The sequence below is a fragment of the Lissotriton vulgaris genome, chromosome 7, assembly GCF_964263255.1.
Source record: "Lissotriton vulgaris chromosome 7, aLisVul1.2, whole genome shotgun sequence".
NCBI lineage: Eukaryota > Metazoa > Chordata > Amphibia > Caudata > Salamandridae > Lissotriton > Lissotriton vulgaris.
In genome coordinates, this window is record NC_141695.1 from 205,806,906 (window position 1) to 205,827,822 (window position 20,917).

The 20,917-nt window shown below is 43.4% G+C and overlaps 1 protein-coding gene across 9 annotated transcripts in view; it reads left to right on the forward strand.

Annotated features, from left to right (window-relative positions):
• Window positions 1–20,539, forward strand: part of LOC147701201 (sialoadhesin-like) — a 473,651-nt gene extending 453,112 nt beyond the window's left edge. For 3 of the 9 annotated variants that reach the window (XM_086929946.1, XM_086929954.1, XM_086929947.1), the window contains one exon: window positions 19,864–20,533. In XM_086929946.1, coding sequence (XP_086786072.1) covers window positions 19,864–19,998 — 135 coding nt within the window. In that variant the 3' untranslated portion in view covers window positions 19,999–20,533. Of the gene's footprint in view, window positions 1–19,863 lie in introns of all 9 variants that reach the window. The other 6 variants (XM_086929949.1, XM_086929951.1, XM_086929950.1 and 3 more) reach the window with 3 other exon arrangements.
• Window positions 20,540–20,917: the final 378 nt, after the last annotated feature.

Consider the following 20,917-nt stretch of genomic DNA (forward strand, 5'->3'; position numbering starts at 1 on the left):
GCAGGATTCAATGTGCTGCAGCGTCTGATTTCAATATGAGGTTGGAACAATGTCAGTTCGTAACCTGTCAATCTTGCTATAGTCAGATGCTGGGTCTGAGTGCGATTTAAAAGAACCTCTACAGAATGTGGAACCTGTACTGTCAATGGGTGTCCTAACACAATAGAATCACTCTGTCTGATTGCTAAAGCTGTTGCTGCAACTGACTTCAAACATGCTGGAAGGGCTTGGGCTACTGGATCTAATGTGCTAGAAAAATAAGCACAAGGCTTGTGTGAACCTGCTTGTTCCTGAGTGAGGACTGACAAGGCAGTGCCTTCACGTTCTGTGACAAAAAGTGTAAAAGGCTTACTGTAACATGGTGTTGCTAAAACAGGTGCTTGACATAAGGCTTTCTTCAAGTCTTCAAAAGCTTGTATATGTTCCTGAGTCCAAGGGAGGACAGACGAAGTCGCTGCCTCCTGTGTCGTTAACTGAATGAGTGGCTTTGCTAGAAATGCATATTGGGGAATCCATTGTCTGCAGTATGAAGTGAGGCCTATGAAAGCCCGCACTTCCTTTTGTGTTCTGGGTGGTGACATGTTTACGATTAACTGAATGCGATCGGGTGTGAGCTGTCTCCCCACTTTGGACAGCAAGTGACCCAGGTACACAACTTGCTGAACACAGAATTGTAGCTTCGAAGGAGACACCTTGTGTCCTTTGTCGGCCAGGAAGTTCAGAACAGTCAGAGAAGCATTTTCACATTCGGGTTCGCTTCGAGCGGTGATCAGCAGATCATCGACATACTGAAGCAGAGCAGTGTGTACCGGCATGTGGATGCTATTGAGTTGTTTTTTCAGTGCTTGACTATAGATGCTGGGGCTTTCTGTGAACCCTTGAGGTGCACGTGCAAATTTGAAAGATCGTCCATTTAAACTGAATCCGAACAAATATTGGCTTTCCGGATCAATAGGAACACTGAAGAAGGCGTTCTTGAGGTCAATTACAGTGAAGAACGTCGCTTCTGAGTCAATAGCAGTTAGTAATGAAGAGATATCTGGGACCACAGGGTATTGTGGTACAATGCATTTATTCAATTCGCGTAGATCAATAACTAATCGATAAACAGGTGGAGCATTTGGGTCAGTACGTTTAAGAACAGGAATGATAGGAGAATTACACACGTTGGAGTCAGTTTCCACAACCACTCCTTGTGCAATCAGCTCGTCAATGATTCTCAGTAAAGCCACTACAGCATCTGGGGGTAACTTGTATTGTCGAATTCGTGGTAATATCACTCCTGCCTTGAGTGTGACTCGATACGGGGTAATGTGCATGCAACCTACATCAGTGGGGCCCTGCGCCCACAAGTGCGCAGGGACGTTCTGTAACCGGGGATCCATATCTCTCAATACATAATGGCCTTTGAAATCTCGCAAGAATAATCGTACTCCCTCAGGAGAACAACAAATAATCGCTCCTAGAGCTTTCAGTGTTTTAATGCCTAACAGGTTTTCTGGACATGATTTCGTAAGCAATAAATCTGTAGTCCGTGTCAGAGGACCTACTGCAAGAGGGAGGGGTTGCGATACTTCGTTAATAATGGGTTTTCCTGAAAATCCGAGGGACACGTTCTGTGAGCCTGAGAGGGGTGCCCCTGGTACTTCGTTGTGGCTTATCGTGGTTCTGCTTGCCCCTGTATCAATGAGGAACTTTCTGTCTTTCCCTAATACTTGGCTATGTACATAGGGACCATTCTGATCTACAGGAACTTCAATAAGAGGCAAGCGGAATTCCCTCTCTAGGCTGTTTCATGTGTATCGCTGGTAATCAGGGTAATCGTTCTGTGCATACTGATACATTTGCTGTGTTGTGTTTTGTGTTGCGGTAATGGGCTGCTGCTGGGGTATCGCTACGGTCTGTGTGGAGGCTGGCATGGGTGCAATATGTTGTATATTCTGCGGTACCTGTTGTGAGGTCTGGTCTTGTCTAGGAGGACGTGGCCTCTCTTTAGTCTTACCCGTGGCGATATTATGTTTCAAAACTGCACAATCGTTTATATAATGACCTGGCTGTTTACAATAATTACATACACCCTTTACAGGAACTGTTGGATTCCCGGGATGGGTCGTACCCTTTTTCTGACCGTCGGCAGGAACCGACTGAGCAACTAACATTTTCATTTTTGTGTCTTTCATACGTCTTTGTTCATGTTCTTGTTCTTCTCTAAGTCTATTCTGGTGGTACTGTAACATTTGTAACATTTGTGCAGGGGTGTTAGCTTGCCAAGTGCTTTCTACTTTCAATACTCTATTCTTAACTTGGGGCAAGGAATTCTCGACTAGTTTCGTTACAAAAAGATGTGGATATGACTCGCTACTTGCTTTCAAACCGCTATTAATACCAAAACATTTCTCAAATCGTGTGTAAAAATCACTAGTATCTTCATCGGGTTTCTGTTTACATGCTGAAATTGCACCCCAATCCTCCTTTTTCGTACTCAATAAGCGTGGCAACACTTGTACTAGTAAACCTGGTAACGCTTTAACTTTATCTCCAAGCCCTAGGCCTGGAACTCGGGTATCTTCTTCATTTTGTAATGCAGCCCAATCAATCTTTGCATTTCCCACCTCCCACTCTTTTTCTTTGAGTTTCTCGTATATGCCTGGAGGTAGTAGTACTTTCAGTATTTTCATAAGGTCAGGATAGGTGTAATCGCCCATTAATAACATGTCTTTTATTTCACGGTGAAAACCTGCAGGGTCTTTATCATGACTAGGTACTAGTTTCTTCATCTCTAACAATTCTATTTTAGTTATAGGTGTATACACAAACACGCGTCTAAGCGTGTGGTCTGCGTTCTGTACTGGGTGCACTTCTCGCAACGGATTCTGTCTATCCATGTAATACATGGTCCTTCGTTCCATAACGGGTGCTGAGTTGATCTGTGGACATAAGAACGCACTATACTTGTGACGGTGTTCTAGAATTACTTTAATCAGGTCAGTACTTAGACCTTTCCATCTGTTCGTGACCAGTTCAATTAGTATATCAGGCAGAGGGCCTGGATCAGAATGTTGGCTTTTATACAACAAGAGCAGATGTTGTATCATGTACATACCAGCTAAACGCTGTTCACTCGGTGTCAAGTTCAAGAACGTATGCGCTAGCGCATCATCACCATATTTCTCAGAGCTGTCAGCCCATTGCACGACTGACCTGGCTAATTCTTGTTCATCCATGGAATCGAGTACATGGTACCCCATGCGCTCTTGAAGTACTCTGTCAGTAGCTTGGAATAAGTGTTCGGGTGTTCTAGGATTACACATGGCTTCCTGATATATTCTTTTACTTTCCGGGCGCACGGGGCGCATAGAATTATTAAATGGTCTTCCTTTACCTACGTAAGCCACCATTTCTCTTGCTGGCAATTGGGTCTGTTCTGGTGTCTCGGCTTCCTCCTCCGCCTCCTCCTCTGAGGATTCCTGTTTGTCTGAATCTCTTTCCGGTACAGGCTGCCTTTTCTCATGCATCTTAATTATTGACTTTCTGATTCTTCGGTACATATTATCTATACAGGCATCTTTGTCATGCTGTCCATCCGCTATATGCTGACCCCATTTATGGAGTGCTTTTACATCCTCCGGGTTCATACCCGGCCTATCCACTTCTCTAATAAAGCAGTTTATAAGAAACCGCAATAACTTGCCTTTAGTATCCACTTTCTGATAGGCCATGGCCTCTTTAATACTTTCAGGCCCTACTCCTGTCTGAACAAACGTATATATTCGATCTAAGTGATCTGTCATTCCAGGTAACGTCATCAGGAAGTTCGTGACTCGCCGTAAACGTACTGATGCAAGTAACATTCTCTCATCACTCTTTCTACCAGGTACTGGATCATATCTACAGTCTGCAAGGCGATCTCCATAAATTGTAATGTCTGTTCTGGGTGTACGCTGTTGCGCTATTTCTCTAAAGCTCAGACGTTGGGCTTGTGGCGGAGTCTGGAAACCTGTCCCTCCGGACGCGCCTCCTGAGGCACCGGCTCCGAAAGGGTTAGTCGGGTTCGTATCAAGGGAAGTAGGAGGAGGTGGAAGAGGAGGAGGAGGGATCCGGGGAGGAGTAGCCTGCCGAGGAGGAAGAGCATAATTGTCCTGACCGTCCTGACCGTCAGGTGCAGGCACTGGTGGCGATGCGGTATTAACATATGTGGGAGCCACATCGTCTAAATAGGAAGAAAGGAAAATGTCCTTTGCTGTCCTCTGGTGTGTTTTAGTCGGGAGCAATGGGGGTGGTAGGTCCTTCGGTACTTCTGGAGAGGCCTTAGGCAGGCCTTTTGACAAGATAGGGTACATGCCATTCATAAGTGTATTTCGCTGTCTGTCTACTTGTTCTAATTTTACTCTGATACCTTCCTCAACTAATGCGTTTTCTTGGGCCTTGCCAGGCTCCTCCTTACTCTTTTCTTCTAGTCTGTGAGCTTTTTCTGTGCGCCTATGCGACTCTTTACGCCATAACTCGATGGCATCTTTCTGTGACTGTCTGGCTTTCTTTTTCCATAATGCTTCTTCTACTCTCATGATGCAATCTGCATCCCATGTCCCTGCAGCGGGCCATCTCTGATTCTCCGACAAGTCTTTAGTGTAGTCTACCCACAAGTCGAGAAATAAAACAGCATCTAGGCCGTGTTTATGGTACATAAAGTACCCGGGAGTGTCCCTAGGTGGAATGGGAACAGCTTCTTCTAGAACCCCTTTACGGGTTTTTATTTGTCTTAGTTTGGAAAACAACGGCATTCTGAAACCTGGCTACTTGGTTCTTACTTCAGATATGAACATGAACACATAAGACACGTTTAAGCACAATAATGAAGATCGAACATTCACTCATACCACGACATTTAAATGACACATCAAAACATTTCAAAGACAACCCACATTAATTACAATGACAAACCTACCAACCTAGTGCAACAGGATGTACCGCTAAACGGCACAGATACACCTTTTACAGGTGCAAACTAGATATACTGCTGTACAGTACAGATACACTGCTGAACAGTGCAGAACAGGCTCGTGTACCCGAACCCGTCTTGACCGGCACAAACTAATGCGCACGTCAGGATGCGTCCCTAGCAACGGTACTCACCAGGAAGCACGGAACAGAAGGCCTCGGAAACCCTGGACTGGACTGGGCTCGGACTGGATTCGGACTCGACGTAGATACTTCGGAATCTGGTGGGCCTCGGTATACCACGGATCTTGCTCTCTCAGCTAGGCTCAGGTCGGGATCCTCCGCACTCCTCACCGCCTCGTCTGGGTGTCGATCGCAGCCTCAGTCACCTCCGTTGGCCTGAGGGAGATACAGGAAATCCTGCGGGTACGCGTAATTGTCCGTCCGGCTGTGGCAGGGGGCTAGGCCTGCAACGCACCTCCGGCGCGTGGGGTGGGGGAGGGGTCCCTGTTCGGGCGCCAAAAACTGTGGTAAAATCAATTACCAATACATAATTTATAATCAATAATCAATAGGAATAACTCAGAGAAATAAGAGGCAAAATCCGGGATATTGAGGTTAACTCAAAAGGGTTTTATTCCTGTAAAAGGAATTGGGTTATTGGCTCGAGCCAAGGTGGCATAACCATTCCATCACCACGCAGGTTCAGGAAGGGACAGACAGACAACATATTGTTTACAGAAGTACATATATATAGTCAATGCATTACAATGTATGAGCATGTAGTAGGCGTAACAACTGAAAAAGAAGAGATAAAACATGGAAACGTCATGGAAAAAGGCATTACAATAGGCGTGTACTAGAAACGTCACTTATCATGAGGTCACAAGTAGGTGGATCCATAAGAGAATCCTGCAATGTCAGCAGAAATATATGGCAGAGATGCGCGCGCAGCAGCTTGACGTGAATCTGACGTATAACTGGAGGGCGAAGGGGACTTGACATTTAGCACTACAGGGGTAGACATAAGTCGTGTAAGTGTAGACATAAGTCTAGGATGTCAGATCAACTAATCCCAAAATCGTATCTGATATCATATGTTTTAGGAACTGTAATATCTGGAAGGGAAAAGGTCTCTCGGGCGGAGACTACACTATACTGGTTGTGAGTGCATGTACATGTGTCTACGTGTCGACCTGCTAGGTGAGGGGGCATGGGCCTACCATGGCAACGGAGTCTATGAATTACTTGCATGGAGACAGAAGGACCGGGCCCTCTGCTCCTGCAGCTGGGAGAATGTTTACTTAAGCTACGAGACAGGAATGTATTTTCAAGGAGTGGAGCAGATAATTCGAAGGTTGAATGCAGTCTTGGCAGGCAGAGGCTAGGCTATGCGCCGGAGCCGCGCAAGGAGTAAGGTGGGGGTCACTGGTACAGAGGTAGCCTGGGCTGAGGCCCTCGGAGTCAGGAAACAGGAAAGAACTCGGAAAAGGCTCAATGGCATAATCTGGGCCTACTTCGCCAGAGCTGAAAAACGTGCAAAGTGCACCACAAAAAGACGGTGGCACGGTATATATAGGAACTGAATATTCAATCCGTTCATGGCGGATCTGAAAGAGGACATGTTACAGATGGACGCAAATGTATTTGCGTCTTCGTAGCTGGCACAGGAGGGAAATTACATGCACTGTAAGCTAGTACATGGAGACGGTGGGGTACTCGCTGGGGAACACTACTCGATCAAAAATTATATTTCCTCAAACCATCAAAGACAGGTTCCAAAGATGCATGAAGGATATTGGTGACTGGATGAACAACAACTGTTTCAAACACAACACTGACAAGACAGACGTATTCTTCTTTGGGAAAGGCAAGGACACACACTGGAGCAACGAACACTGGCCCCCAGAGCTGGGCCCACACTGATACCCACTGAACATGCAAGCAACCTCTTCATCATCCTCTACAGCCAGTTATCCTTGAAGAAGACAATCTGCACCATCTCCACCGCCTGCTTCCTCATGCTCCGAATACTCAGGAAGGTTTTCACAAAACTCCCGACCAATACCAGACAAGCTGTGGTGGCTCTTAGCACCAGCAGACTTGACTATCGCAAATCCCTCTACATTGGACTAACAGCCTAACTCATGAATAAACTCCAGACAATCCAGAATACAGTGGTCAGGCTCATCCTCAACCCCCCCCAGATGGACACATAAACCTCTCACCTCAGGAAACTCCATTGCCTACTGTCATGAAAGATGCCAGTACAAGCTATTCACCCACGTCTACAAGGCACTATACAACAATGGACTTGCATACCTAAACCAGAGTGTAACGTTTCACCAGCCTTCAAGGAAACACAGATCTGGATACCTTGCCCTAGGAGCAACCTGTCACATCCACCAGACAAACGGGGGAGGCCGCTCCTTCATCCACATGCCGGCCGAAGAGTGTATGTGAAAGACCAGGAAAGACCTCCCCTTGCACCTAAGAACATTACCATCAATCCAGCATTTTAGGAAGGTCCTCAAGACCTGGATGTTCAACCAATAAGAGAACAGGCAGCATGATCCAACCCCGCCTCGAGACCATCAAGGGTGAAGCAGCTGTACTCTACAAATCCTGATTGATTGATTGATTGATAGTTACAGCCCTCCCTGGCAGCATCTTCGCTGTGTCAGCAGGGCCAAGAACATTCAACCAGCTCTGTGCCCTGCCCTCAGCAATCACTCCCACCCCTTCCATGGTGCACTGGGGTGGTAAAGCAGGACGAGGCCCCCAGCTCCCGGCTCAACTGTCGACTGAAGCAGACTGTGCTCAGTGTGCACCCGACTGTGTCACACGGCTGGGTGGGGAGGCCCACGTCGAGCGGCAGAGGTCTGTGGCGATATCAGTTACCCATCTGAACCATCTTGAAACACTGACCAAGGAGTCTAACACATGCATGAGTCAGAGAGCTGTGTGAAACCCTGTGGTACAATAAAGGTAAAGCCGGTGCACCTTGGCTGAGGTGGGATCCCGCTGCGAAGCCTGAGGTGGGCACACCACTGGACTGACTCACCCACTCCATTTAGGAGGTGGAGCATGAGCAGGCATGATACAACCTGAAAGATGGTGAGCTATGCCTGGGCAGCAGGAAGCCAGGAGAAACTCTGGTTGAGGTCCATAGCAGTCCTGACCTGCAAATCAATCGTCCAACATGGATGTAAATGTAAATGTAAATGTAAATGGATATGGTGCAAAAGACTAATGAAACCATCTAGTAGCTGGTTCCTTCCAAAGTTTCATTCAGGATAGCTGGCAACTGATTAGAGGTCTTGGGCCTGAAACGATCTCAACCTATTCTCAAGCTTTAAATGGGTAAGAAGCACTCCTCACTGGCTTGGAGCCAGGCATGAAATGCGAGTGCATATAGGGCCATTTTTGGTAAGCAGAACTGGTGATGTGGGATGAACTGAACGCTGTGTTAAGGTGCTCGTGCTGACACTTATCAGACCCCAGAAAAGGTGTGTTTGATATAGAAAGCAGGACAGTGGCCATGGAAGTTGGACTCCACTAAGGAGTATGTAACAACTCACCTACCGGATCAACTAGCCCCGAAAAGGAATGTCAATGTAGCATCAGGCCCATATCCAGCCAGCCATAAAGGTAAAGCCTAGAGAAGGCAGCAGGAGCGCCGGGGAGATTTCTCTTTTCTTTGTGAAGGGCAGAGGGCCCTAGAATGCGTTCGCCCCGAGAGAGGGAGCCGAGCCTTCAAATTCATCACAGGTCCGGTGGTGTCCATTGAGCTCCCGCTGGTGCTTGAAATTCCAGGGGAGATGGTGTAAATCTCACCCCGGGTCGTACCCATATCTGCAGCAGGTCCCCAAGGTGAACAGCTTCTGGTATGTTGGAACAATGTAGGTAAGGGAGTCAGATCTGTAACTTCGGGATAAGAATTTGCTCTAAAGGCTGGATCGGTCATGTTGAGGCATGAAGCGGGCTGGGCGCACACCACGGTTGGACGAGCCGTCACCCTCTGGGGCAGCAGTGACTCTGGATGAGAGCTGGGCCCTTTCAACAGATCACCCCACCTGCGGTGGTCACCTCTACCCACGCCCTTCCCCAGGGCATGGGGCCGGCCTTCTGCCTCTGCTGGCACCTAGCATCTGACTTAGAACTGGTGCAGACCAGGGGAATCCAGCTGTAAAAACTAAGTATGACGAAGCCCTGAGTCAGGTGTTGACGCAATGTTATTTTTTCCCAATGATCTAAAGGTCAAAAAGAAGAAATTCCTTGAGGCTCAGGCACATGGTGGGAATCACTATGACTCTCTAAACTTCTTCTCAGTCGTAGTGGCCTTCATCTTCAAGTGGTCCAACTGATAACTATCTCTATACCACAATGCTCTTTGAGGAGAGGTCAAAAGAGATAGACCATACAAGTTTCTATTATGACTGTGAGCATGATAGAGGTGTGGATCAGTGGCCAGGGTGGCTGACTCCAGAGCACAGGGTTCATGGATTGATTCCCAGTGCCAGGGGCAGCTCAGCCTAGCACCCTGTGGCTCTGGGCAGTAGCTTGCTTAATGTTCCTGATAGCCCCCAGTGCCTTGTGACCCTTATGTGTGATTAGTTCACACTTTACAAATACCATTTATAGTGAGAAATGAGGATGCTAACAATCACAATTCCAGATAGGGTAGTTCCCGGACATTAAAAACCCTGCTAAGTTGGCGAAAGAAGGTGCTCTCTTTTCCGCAAATCAATAATCTCCTTCCCATTTTTGTAATTTCAACACCCAATTCAAACAATACAATAAGTTACAATGATTCAAATCACACTGTCACCCTCCATACTAACAGAAGGTGAGTTACCTCTAGACTGCAGTAAAAGCATAGAATTTATAGCTTCTTCAGCCAAGAGTGACGCTGTTGCATTGAGACTTGAAAAATTACCTGACATTTATGAGGTCAGCGAGAAACTCAATAACAAGAAAAGTGATTTCACCAAATAAGTTACTTACTGGAAATATCTCAAAGATAAATACAACTGTGATTTATGTGGAGGCATAATTGGAACATTCAAAGAACTTAGAAAGCGTGTCTCCATTAAGCATAAAGGATTCTACCTAAAAACATATTGTTCAAAATGTGACAAGGAAGCTGAATCCCACAGCATTGCAGGCCACTCATCAAAATGCAAATGTAGAACAACGCAAAGGGAGCTACAATTCCTCTGTAACTTCTGTGACCTCAGATTCGGGGAAAAAATTGGAATGTCACAACATGCAAGGCAGGCACATCCAAGAGCAAGAAATTATATGAGACTCACAGCTCTAGCAAGCAGCAAACTATCCAAACTATGGTAAAACGAAGAACTATTGCTTCCAGCTGAATTGGAAAAAAGTATATGAAAACAAAAGAAATATAAATACGCTCCTGGGTCCACATTTCAGTAATAAAAACAGAAAGCAAATTGCAGAAAAAAGAAGAGATAGAAGGGATACAAGCAAAAAACAGCAAAGTATGTACTACAAGCATTAAACAACATTGAAAGTGACTCCAAAAATGAACTTGAAATCTCATTGGACATAGCTCCTGAAAGGTGTAAAGACTTTATCAACAGAAATAGTGCACCAGAAATCACTTATTTTGAAAATCTAAATGATAGAAGAACAGAAGTTCAGAAATACTCAAAAAATACAAAGCATCACAATGCTGCTATGTGAAGAAAAAGAGAACAAGAATCCAAAATGTTTCTCTCTTGACAGAATACCAGAAGAACGGTATATTGTAAGATATGCAAAGAAATTACACTGCTTGAAAAAACTAAAGATTTTGAAGAATCAGATTTGAATAAAGCAGTGGGGCCAGTGGCTTAAATCATCTTTACAATGTTTACAATAAACTACTAAAGCTGCTAGTCAAAAATTATCAACTTGGTTAACTATGAGAAGAGTCCCTGAATGAATAAAGAAAAAACGCTTGATCCTAATTCCAAATAATGTACTGATCGCTGAACTAAACAAAATAAGCAACTGGAGGCCAATTATATTCGGTACAGCATTCATAAAGTTATTTACAAAAATCTTGACCAACAAATTTACTACATTCATCAATTTAACAATTTTACAAACCCTTAAATAAAATAAATACATTTGAATACAAGGCAAAAAGCTTCATGAAAGTGAGAGATTGTCTTGAAAATCAGACTGCTTCAGAATATCATTAAAGGGCCACGAAGGAATAAACACTCACTTGCAGTGGTGTTCATAGACATCTCAAAAGCTTTTGACTCTGTCAAGTGACATTCTGGTGGGTCTTTGCCCTATTTACAAGGGAGAGTTAAGCCAACGTGCCTTGTACACAAAGCACCCTTTCACGCTGTACTTAGCAGGAAAAGAGAGAGCAATTGATGTTGCGGTGTGCATTTCACCGCAACACCCATTGATTTTGATGCTGACCCCTATTTACAAGGTTGGTGTAAATAGGAGGCAGCGCCAAAACTATGACTAGGAGAAACTTAGTCTTCAGCAGGCAAAACAAGGAGAAATGCTTTATTTCTCCTAGTTTTTGCTGTTTCCGTGTGTGCTGCATTGTGCAGCACACAGCCAACGCGTTTCGTTCCCTCTTGCCACGGGAACTTCGTCAGGGCTGCAAGTAATTTAAAAAGGCTATCATCAATATACATATATATATATACATGTAAACATCACAAACATTAATACATAGATATACAAAAGACTGAAACTGAGGTGCAATTTTTAAAACGCGAAGCCCCAATAAAACACACAACTCCATTGAAAATTACGCACACACACATTTTACATAAAATCACAAACTTCGTTGGGCCAAAAAGACCCAAAGGCCGACACTATTCAGGGGCAGACAGAAAAATGATATCACAATATAAATAGCCAAATTTTCATTTTGTGTGTAAGTCCTGATCTGTTACAGAAATAATAATATTGTGGTGGGAACATGTGGGAGAACAATGAAAAGAAAAGAGGAGGGAAAACAAGAATTAAGAAGAAATAAAAAACGCAAGATAATAAATGCTTGACGTTTTAGGGAACAAAGTAAAAAGAAAGAGAAAGAGAAAAAGAAAAGAAAAAGAAAAAGAAAAAGAAAAGTAAGAACAATAAGAAAAGCAAAAGACAAAGTGAAGCGTACCAGCAGTTTAAAGTGATTCCATAAAACATGATAAGGGTGAACAATTATAGCAACATAATAACTCTTAGACTGATGCCTAAAGACAAACAGTGTGCTAGGTCGTCATCATGATAAAAAAGAGAGGCATAAATTACCTGCAACATTATGAACTGTAAAGAAGGCAAGGGAAACCAAGTCCCCAAGCGTGCTACTGTGAATCAACATAATTAATTTTATTTAATTGTAAGCAACTGCCTCACCTAATATGATATAACTAGGGCTTTTGATTTCAAAACCAAATACACCGTAAATTCGAGAATCAAAGTCCAGTGAGCGTCAAATAGGAAGAGCCTGGAAAGTCCTAAATAACGTATTAGAAGAAAGAAGAATAATGAAAGAATAATAATAAAAAGATTAAATTGATTGAATCGGACATGATGAAAAAAAACCCAGGCAAGGAAGCTCCCTGTCTTAAGATAATAGGCTCTAAATACTGGGTAGAGGAACAGTTAAAAAAGGGAGAGAGAGGGTTTTTTTTAAACATGAATATATTCACGGTGACATGGAAGCTTATAAGAGAGACCGGTATGTACTATCAAATACCTAATGATAACAAAAACATAACTCAGTTGTGTTCTCACCTGGTAAACAGAAGAACATTTCTAGAGCAGTATGGCTGAGCGAGGTAGATCAATCGAAAAATGTTCAAGTAAGTGCTGAAAATCAAGCACCACAAATAAGTATAAGAAATGTATTACAAATGCAAAGACTAGTACGTAATACAGATTTTATAATAGCAGATGATAAAAGTTTTAACATTATTCCTCCCAATAGTAAGGTCTGGCACTCAGGCAAATTAAATCGTGAGGTCAGCCGAGAGATTTAAGGATCACTGGATACATAAAAACACAGATAGCCAGTTTCTAACACTTCAAACGGTCCTAAATAACAGGAGAATTCTCACCTACATAGGACCACTCCTCAGTGGTTCCATATGTCGGAAGATGACAGAGAAATATATTCTTGATGTGGTTTTCTTCACAAAAAGGCTGGTTAGAATAAAAAAAGACAGAAAAAAACACAACATATCACCTATCTTCAGCAATAAGTCCCAGAAAAATATATTCCTCAAGTCATAAGAAGTGTATAAATCAAAAAAACAGAGTCCTAAAACGTGAGGGCGTAATGCATAGTAAAACATAGAGCCAGTTTCTGAAGAATATCATTCATTTTCTCAATTATACCAGCAAAAGAAGATCTATTTCAGCTGTGTTGGATCCATTCTTGGCTGTTCCAATTCTCTACATGATGGTAGCCTGATTAATTTTATTAAAAGAATGCAATGCATTCAGAATCTCGCAGTTAGATTGGTGGCAAGTGCCCCTGTTTCAGTTTTTGTTGTGTGTGTCATCTTCTTAAGAGCCTACATTGGCTCCCTACCTGATTGTGGAACGTATACAAAGTTATGTTCCCATGTTTATTCCTTCTACATCAACACTTAATCTGCTGAGAAGTTTTAGATTCACAAATTCCAAATGAGATGGTAACACATTTTCTGTGTGGACCGCTAAATTGTGGAACTCGTTACCTGATGTTTTCACTCAACTTTTTTTTTCTTTTTTAAACTTTATTTTTCATTTTGCATACAATTTGAAATCAAGACAATCATCACATTTAAGGCAGCAGCAAACCTAGCGATCTGGTAACAGCATAACAGGTATCTTTTGGTTACAACCATTCCGTTTGATACATTTGAAAGCTTTTACACACACCTAGTTACATTTACGCTGCATTTTAGAAACCACAACACGTTTAACTCCTGCTAAGAGGCTAACTGGCCAGTCACCATACCTTGCAATGTTGATGACATAATATTATGTCCCCATTATTTATATATTAGTTAGGTTAACCGACCCCTGTCCTGTCCTGTTCCTCCTCTGAACCTACGGCCGGGGTATGGCGGGTGAGATAGGCCTTGAATGGGTCACATATGTCTTTTGGTTGACACCTGCTGGGCATATAAGGGTGTTGAGGTTTTTAGACTGTGTATTGAATGACTGATTACGATGTCTGGAAACTGTAAGAGCTGTTCAAATAGGTTCTGAAAGGCATTCGTACAGGTCGAGCCTTTCAGAGTTGAATAGTACAGCTCTAGGGACTCAGTTTCCGAGTAACCAATTATGATGACCGATTCAGACAGCAGTTCCAAATCGGTTTCTCCAGAATCTGTCTTTGGGGCACCCGTAGCAGGCCACCCATCACCCGGGGCCCTCCGAATCGTGTCCGAGGAAGTACCCAAGGGACCCCCTTTACAACCACAGTGTGGCAGCCACCATAGGGTGCCTGCCACAGGGTGCCCGTTTTTCCCTAGCCACCTCTTTTTTCAATGGGAGCCTGTGTTCTCGTACAGCACACCGGCTCTCATTGAAGTCAATGGGAGTCCGACCGAATTGTATCTGGAAGCATCCGGATACATCCAAATCACTCGGTAGGACTCATCCAATCCAAGTCATCCGGAAAACATTCCGGGACCTATTCAGCAGGAATGCTTTCCGAACGACATTGTAATCGACCCCTAAGAAGAAAACTCAACCCAGTGAAGTTGTTTTTTGCTCTTTATTTATGCTTTTTTCCTTTAAGCCTAGTAGACATATTAGACTTTGGGACATTACAATATATGTATTTATCATTCATTGACATTTCTTTTCCTAGGTATTCTTTATATACATTGGGTACCCCTTCAACATCTAATGCTGCTTGTGTTAAATTAGTACATTCCGGGTTGAACTCCAACCATTTGGTTTTTCTTACAAGGTGCTCTTCACCCATTTTTTTGTGCTTTAATTCTCACAGTTCAGAATGGCAATCAGGTCCTTGAGCCATGCATCAGGTCTGTGGGCTGCACCACTCCCTACATCATGGCCACACTGTGTTTGCTAAATTACACTGCAATGCCCACACATTTTCCTGTTCCATAGTGGCTAAACCAATAAGGAAATGTTTGTCATGTATGTCCTGAAATATCTGCTTCCCATATTATACTATCTTCGGATATGTCGATGCCAGAACATTGATGGATTTCAAGAATAAAAATGAAGGGTGTGCGCCAGACCTTTGATTATTTGTAGATGAAATTCTACACCAGGGGCTGAGCATCTAGTGCTTTTCGTGAATTGCCTCCATAAATATTTGAACATAATATAATGACTGCTGTGTGTGATGCAGGGATTTATTGTGCATCAATCAATCAATCTGGCTCTTGTAAAGTGTGACTACTCACCCCTTAGGGTTACAAGGCGCTGGGGGAGAGGGAAACTGCAGTTCAGTCGAAGAGCCCGGTTTTGAGTAAGGGTGGGCGTAGTTCGCAAAGTAGCTCTATTTGTAGCTATGCAAAGTGCACTTCGCACTACGCGAGCTACATGTAGCACTCTGCGAACTGCGTAGTAGCATGTACGCACTGTGCATGATGTCGTTTTCAATTATATCACAGTGCGGACAAGCATCCGGCACTGGGCAATCATTGAAAACGGCATCATGCACATTGTTAGCTGTGCTTTTCTGCCGCTGGAGTAGATTTTTACTCGATCTGCAGCTTTCTCAACGCGGACTGGTAGTTTCTCATCGCGAGTGGTCGCGAGCATGTGCGATCACTCGCAATGAGAAATCTGACCTCCCTGCGTTGAGAATCTCGCCGGGAGGTTTATTTTCCATGCTCGCGATCGGCAACTTGATGTTGCTGATCACGAACAAGGAAAAAGTCTTGCAATGATGTCATTTTGCTTGCTCGCGGTCGCCAACTTGACGTTGAGGACCACGAGCAAGCAAAAATTGACCGCTGTACTATGCTACTCTACGCATGTTTGCACTGTGCTACGTGCAGTTCACGTAGTGCGAAGTTGCGCAAACTTTGTAAACTGCGCGAGCGTAGCGTAGTGCTTTGCCCAGGGTTAGTTTTGAGGTCCTTCCTAAATTGAGGCAGTGATGGTGAATGCCTGAGATGTATATCTTTATTGCGTCATTCATTGATAATTCTTTTGTATGACGACAGCAAATGTTCCATTGTGCATCATTTATTACAGTCCCTAAGTCTCTCAAACATCTTTCTCTGAATTGATCTAATTCTGGCAGCATGCAATTCATAACATTAGAATATCTGACCTCTTCACTGCTGGACCTGCTACAACTAGTGTTAATTGTTTACAGTCGCCTGTTCTTGTGGACACGAGGGAAATCTGCCCTTTAAATTGAAATAGCAGCCCGTCCCGACGTTGTCTGGGTATGAATTGCTGCCGGCCAGTAGTATATTGTTTTGTAGGATTTCGTTTTGATAGCATTTCTTATCTGTGACAGGCCTGTGAAACGCTCCGATTCACAGTGCACTGCTGATGCACTTAAGAGAGCGCGTTCAGTAGTGTGTGAACTCGAGTTTCCCTACTTTATTTTTCCTTGCAATATTATATAGCGCAAACTCGACAACATGGCATGAGCACAATTTACATTACAGAAGAACACATTCATTTGTGGTAGGCCCGGGGAGATAACGCGATTTGCCTGGAATCACAGGATGTTGAGCTGATTCCGAGATTCGAACGTAGCTCCCCAGCTCAAAAGTTCGCAATTCTAGAACTTGTGGCGGGAGGTGTGTCTAAAAGTGTATGTCGGTGCTGGCCATCAATGAGAGAGACCTGTGCATTTTTCAAATGGGTGGTGAAAAAATATGAGTATGTTGCTGGAGATGTGGGCCTCCGTGCCACCAATGTACTTACCGGGGGAGGGTAAACACCCATTATTCCGCAACTTTCTTTCTGCATACCATCACTCCGCATACTTTCATTACAAAAGTACCATGACTCCGCAATGCCATTATAACGCATGACATTACATTTTATATGCTTTTACCACGCATACATTTACAACGAAATTCGTTCTAAATGCATGAATGGTAAAGGCATGTTTTTTTTAATGTTTGGATAAGGTAAGTATCGGCATAGGGGTATATGTTTTGGGGTACTGAGGTATATGTTTTGGGGTGTTTGGGTATTTTAAGGGTTCATATAGAGTTTTGGGTTATGGGGTACAGGGGTAGTTTTAGGGTTTAGGGATAGGTATGGGTTTTGGGGTAAAGGGGTATTTTTACGGTTCAGGGCTAGGTTTGGGTTTTGGGGTATAGGGGTATTTTTAGGGTTCAGGGGTAGGTTTGGGTTTTGGGGAAGAGGGGTATTTTAAGGGTTCAGGGCTAGGTTTGGGTTTTGGGGTACAGGGGTATTTTTAGGGTTCAGGGCTAGGTTTGGGTTTTGGGGTACAGGGGTATTTTAGTGTTCAGGGGTAGGTTTGAGTTTTGGGGTACAGGGGTATTTGTAGGGTTTTAGAGATAGGTTTGGGTTTTGGGGTACAGGGTATATTTATAGGGTTAAGATGGGTTAGTGTTTAAGGGTGTTAGAGTATTTTAAGGAGTAAGGGTGGGTTAGGATTATGGTGTGCAGGGGTATTTAAAGGGAGCAGGGTGGGATTCGTTTTTAGGGTGTAAAGGGTAATAAAATAAAATAGTAAATAAAAATAATATAAATAATGCAATTTAAAAGAAATGTTTTAATTAAATAAAAAAAATGTATATATATATATATATATATATATATATATATATATATATATATATATATATATATATATAATACACATATATACAAACATATATTTGATGTTTTAATAATGTACTTTTACAATGTATATGACTTTACCACCCATGCATTTGCGTTATAATGGCATGCAAGATAAAGTCATATGCGTTGTAAATGTTTTAGAAATGATGTCTTTGCAGAGTAATAGTCCTGCATTATAAAAATTGCAGAGTGTTGGTATGCGGGATGTTGGTTTGCGGAATATCATCACATATTCCCGGGGGATGGATAGTCACTTTCTTGCTATTTCCGTGGAGGCGGGCCTTGTGTCCAGATGTGCGTTGCGCGAGGCCTGTGCGCAACAGAAGTGGAAAATCTCCAGTGTGTGCTTCAGGCGGCACCGGAAGTTAAGGCGAGATTGCATTTCCTGCACAGTGGCCCCTGTTTGCGCTCCTTCCTTCCCGTGGGAATAGCGCCATGCCTGACCTCCATACATTAAAGCAGGTGCACGTCACTGGGAGCAAGGGGCAAGCACACCCGGAGCTGAAATGTACAGAACCTGGGAAGAAAAAACAATGAAATATTGGGCACAACGCTCGCTTTTTTTCCGTAATCCCATGCCCACACATGCCCACGCCCCCAGCACACACCCACAGCACACGATATGAGACATGGCTTGAAGCGCGGAACGTAGCACACGCCCCCATTGTTTGTCAAGCCCCCAGCACGCGCCCACAGCACAACACAGACACGCACACAAGGGACTACTTTGCTGGCACGGTTCTTTTTCCTTTTAAATGTATATGGTGGGCGTCTGCATAGCCTATGTCCTTTTGCTGCAACTGCCCTTTCCAACGCTGTATTGGGTGTTGTGATTGGTGCTGTGGTTCCTGAGATTACCCGCCTCAAATGTTTGGGCTCTCTCTTTAATATATTATGGAATAGATATGTTTACTGATGTGTCATGTCATGTGCACAGGAAGTCAGAATAGGAGATGAATTGCTTGTTAACATATTAATATGTAAATCTTCAAAGTTTAAAAATGTTCATTTGTGTAATTCTTTCATCATTAGTGGTACCCTTATGATGGGCAACCTAGGTGGTTTAACTGCCCATGTCAGTTTAACTAGCAAATATTAACCCCGGGCAGAGCTGGTGGAGCGGGACTACGTGGAGGTCCACGGAGTTAGGTGCAAACTCTGTGGAACTCCGCTCCACCACCGCCTCCACCCCACCAATTAAAGAATTAAGAATACTTTATCAAAACCCCAAAAAAGAAACACTTACCTCTACTGCCGGCGTCCCCCAGCTGCCCTCCTCCTCCTCTTCCTCACATCTCCTACTCCTACTTCTACTTGCATGCAGAGTTTTCACAAGGTGATCGACCCAAGTAGGAGACGGCGAGGATAAGGAGGAAGGCAGCCCGGGGATCCCGGCAGTTCAGGTAAGTGTTTATTTTTTGGGTTTTAATAATTATGATTAATTTTTTAATAGGCGCAGTGGAGGCGGGGGCTGGCCAACTCTGCTCCGCTGCGGAGTAGGAATTTTCCCTATGATCCAGGGATAGCAAATATTGGAGTTGATCAAAAAAGGCATGTGAGCTGGACTTCACCTTTGTTGAATTCAGCTGATCCTTTTCTCACCCCTATCAAGGGGGAAGTTTATCAACTTTGGAGGCAAAGTGTTAATTTCCACGCCGCTAGTTTGAACACCTACATTATATGGCATTATGATGCAAATATCTGACACATGCGCAAAGTATATGGTCTTATGTTCAGATACCCTGACTAATGGTATTGTTTTCACAATGACTCTGATAGACCCCCATATACAAAGTCCAACAATTCATATGCATCACATTACAGGCATGCATGCCATAATCATGAAAAGCACAAAGACACAATAAATGCCACACCACTTATCCATGCATTGTCCACAGTCTTGCAATCTATACAATATAAAACAACTACCCTTAAAAGTCCAGAATTATTGGTTTTACCAATATTTGCTATGTTATAGTGAATCTCACCATTTTGCATATTTGCTGACAGCGTAAATTAAAAGAATTCTTCCAGTCTTTTTGTGTTTAGGTGCACAAAATATCCAGAGTAAGGCTTGAGATGGTCAATACAAGCAAAGTCAATATGCTTAAGAAATGTTTTGTTTTGCAGGGACAGAATCCTTTTCAAAACGTGGACAATGTTTATGCGGCCCTTGACGGCACCCAGGCCACATCTGAGTATGAAGATATTCGAAGGAATTATGTACGTGAAGAAACTACGCACACGATTGACTGTCACTGTTGACTCAGTGGTTGCTTTGGGAAGTCCTGAAGTTGCTGAAATCTGTGTTCTCATCTCACACAAGTGATTCTGAGATGTGTTACTTTATGTTTTCTTCTGATTGACTGTTCATAAATCCTTGGGCAACATGAGTTTCACTTGATTCAATCATGTCCCTCCCTAAAAGTTTATCAAGAATCGTAATTGCCATGCTTTTGCCCCATGAGTTGTAATTACAATTCCCTTGCTCATCCCAGTGCTCCACGTCCGCACCCATGCAATTCCTGGACAACGTCGCCCTGAAGTGAGGCATATCCTGAGTCTTTAGTCTCACTATAGGTACGGTAAAGATGCTTTTGTGAACCAGTGCAATCCTAGAGAAACAAGCAAGGAAGTCATGACTCAGAAAATAATTATTTGTCATTTGTCACAAACATTTCTATGCTTTTCATTTTAACCTGCGTTGAATAAAGTGCCTGGTACTGTTATGGAGTTTTTTCTGTTCAAACAGCTTGTATGCAATTTTGACTTGATAAAAAGTGCATTAATATGAGTGCATGAGCCCTATTTTATGTCTGACTTTAATGGCGTTTAGTTCAAAATCATGCCCTAGCTATTAAGGTCAGAGTTTAGAAATGTCTTTGAGTTGAATGTGGTTGTGTTGTTTATTCTCATTGCTCCATTACATTTAGAATTTCATATTGCTGTGAAATGCTGTTGCACTTTGTGACCATACTGGACAGGAAAACTTCATGGACAGTGCGCCACTCTAAATAAAACATGGGTTCCTGTCATGATGGGGTTTGCAGGCTCAGCACAGACCCAAGCACCTGTTTTTAGGTTTCCCCTCGGCATCGTATGTGCTGCATGCACTGTCTCTTTGAGACATGCTGCATCTGAAACATGGGCTTAAAGCACCTCCCATGTTTTCTATTGGCTCCTG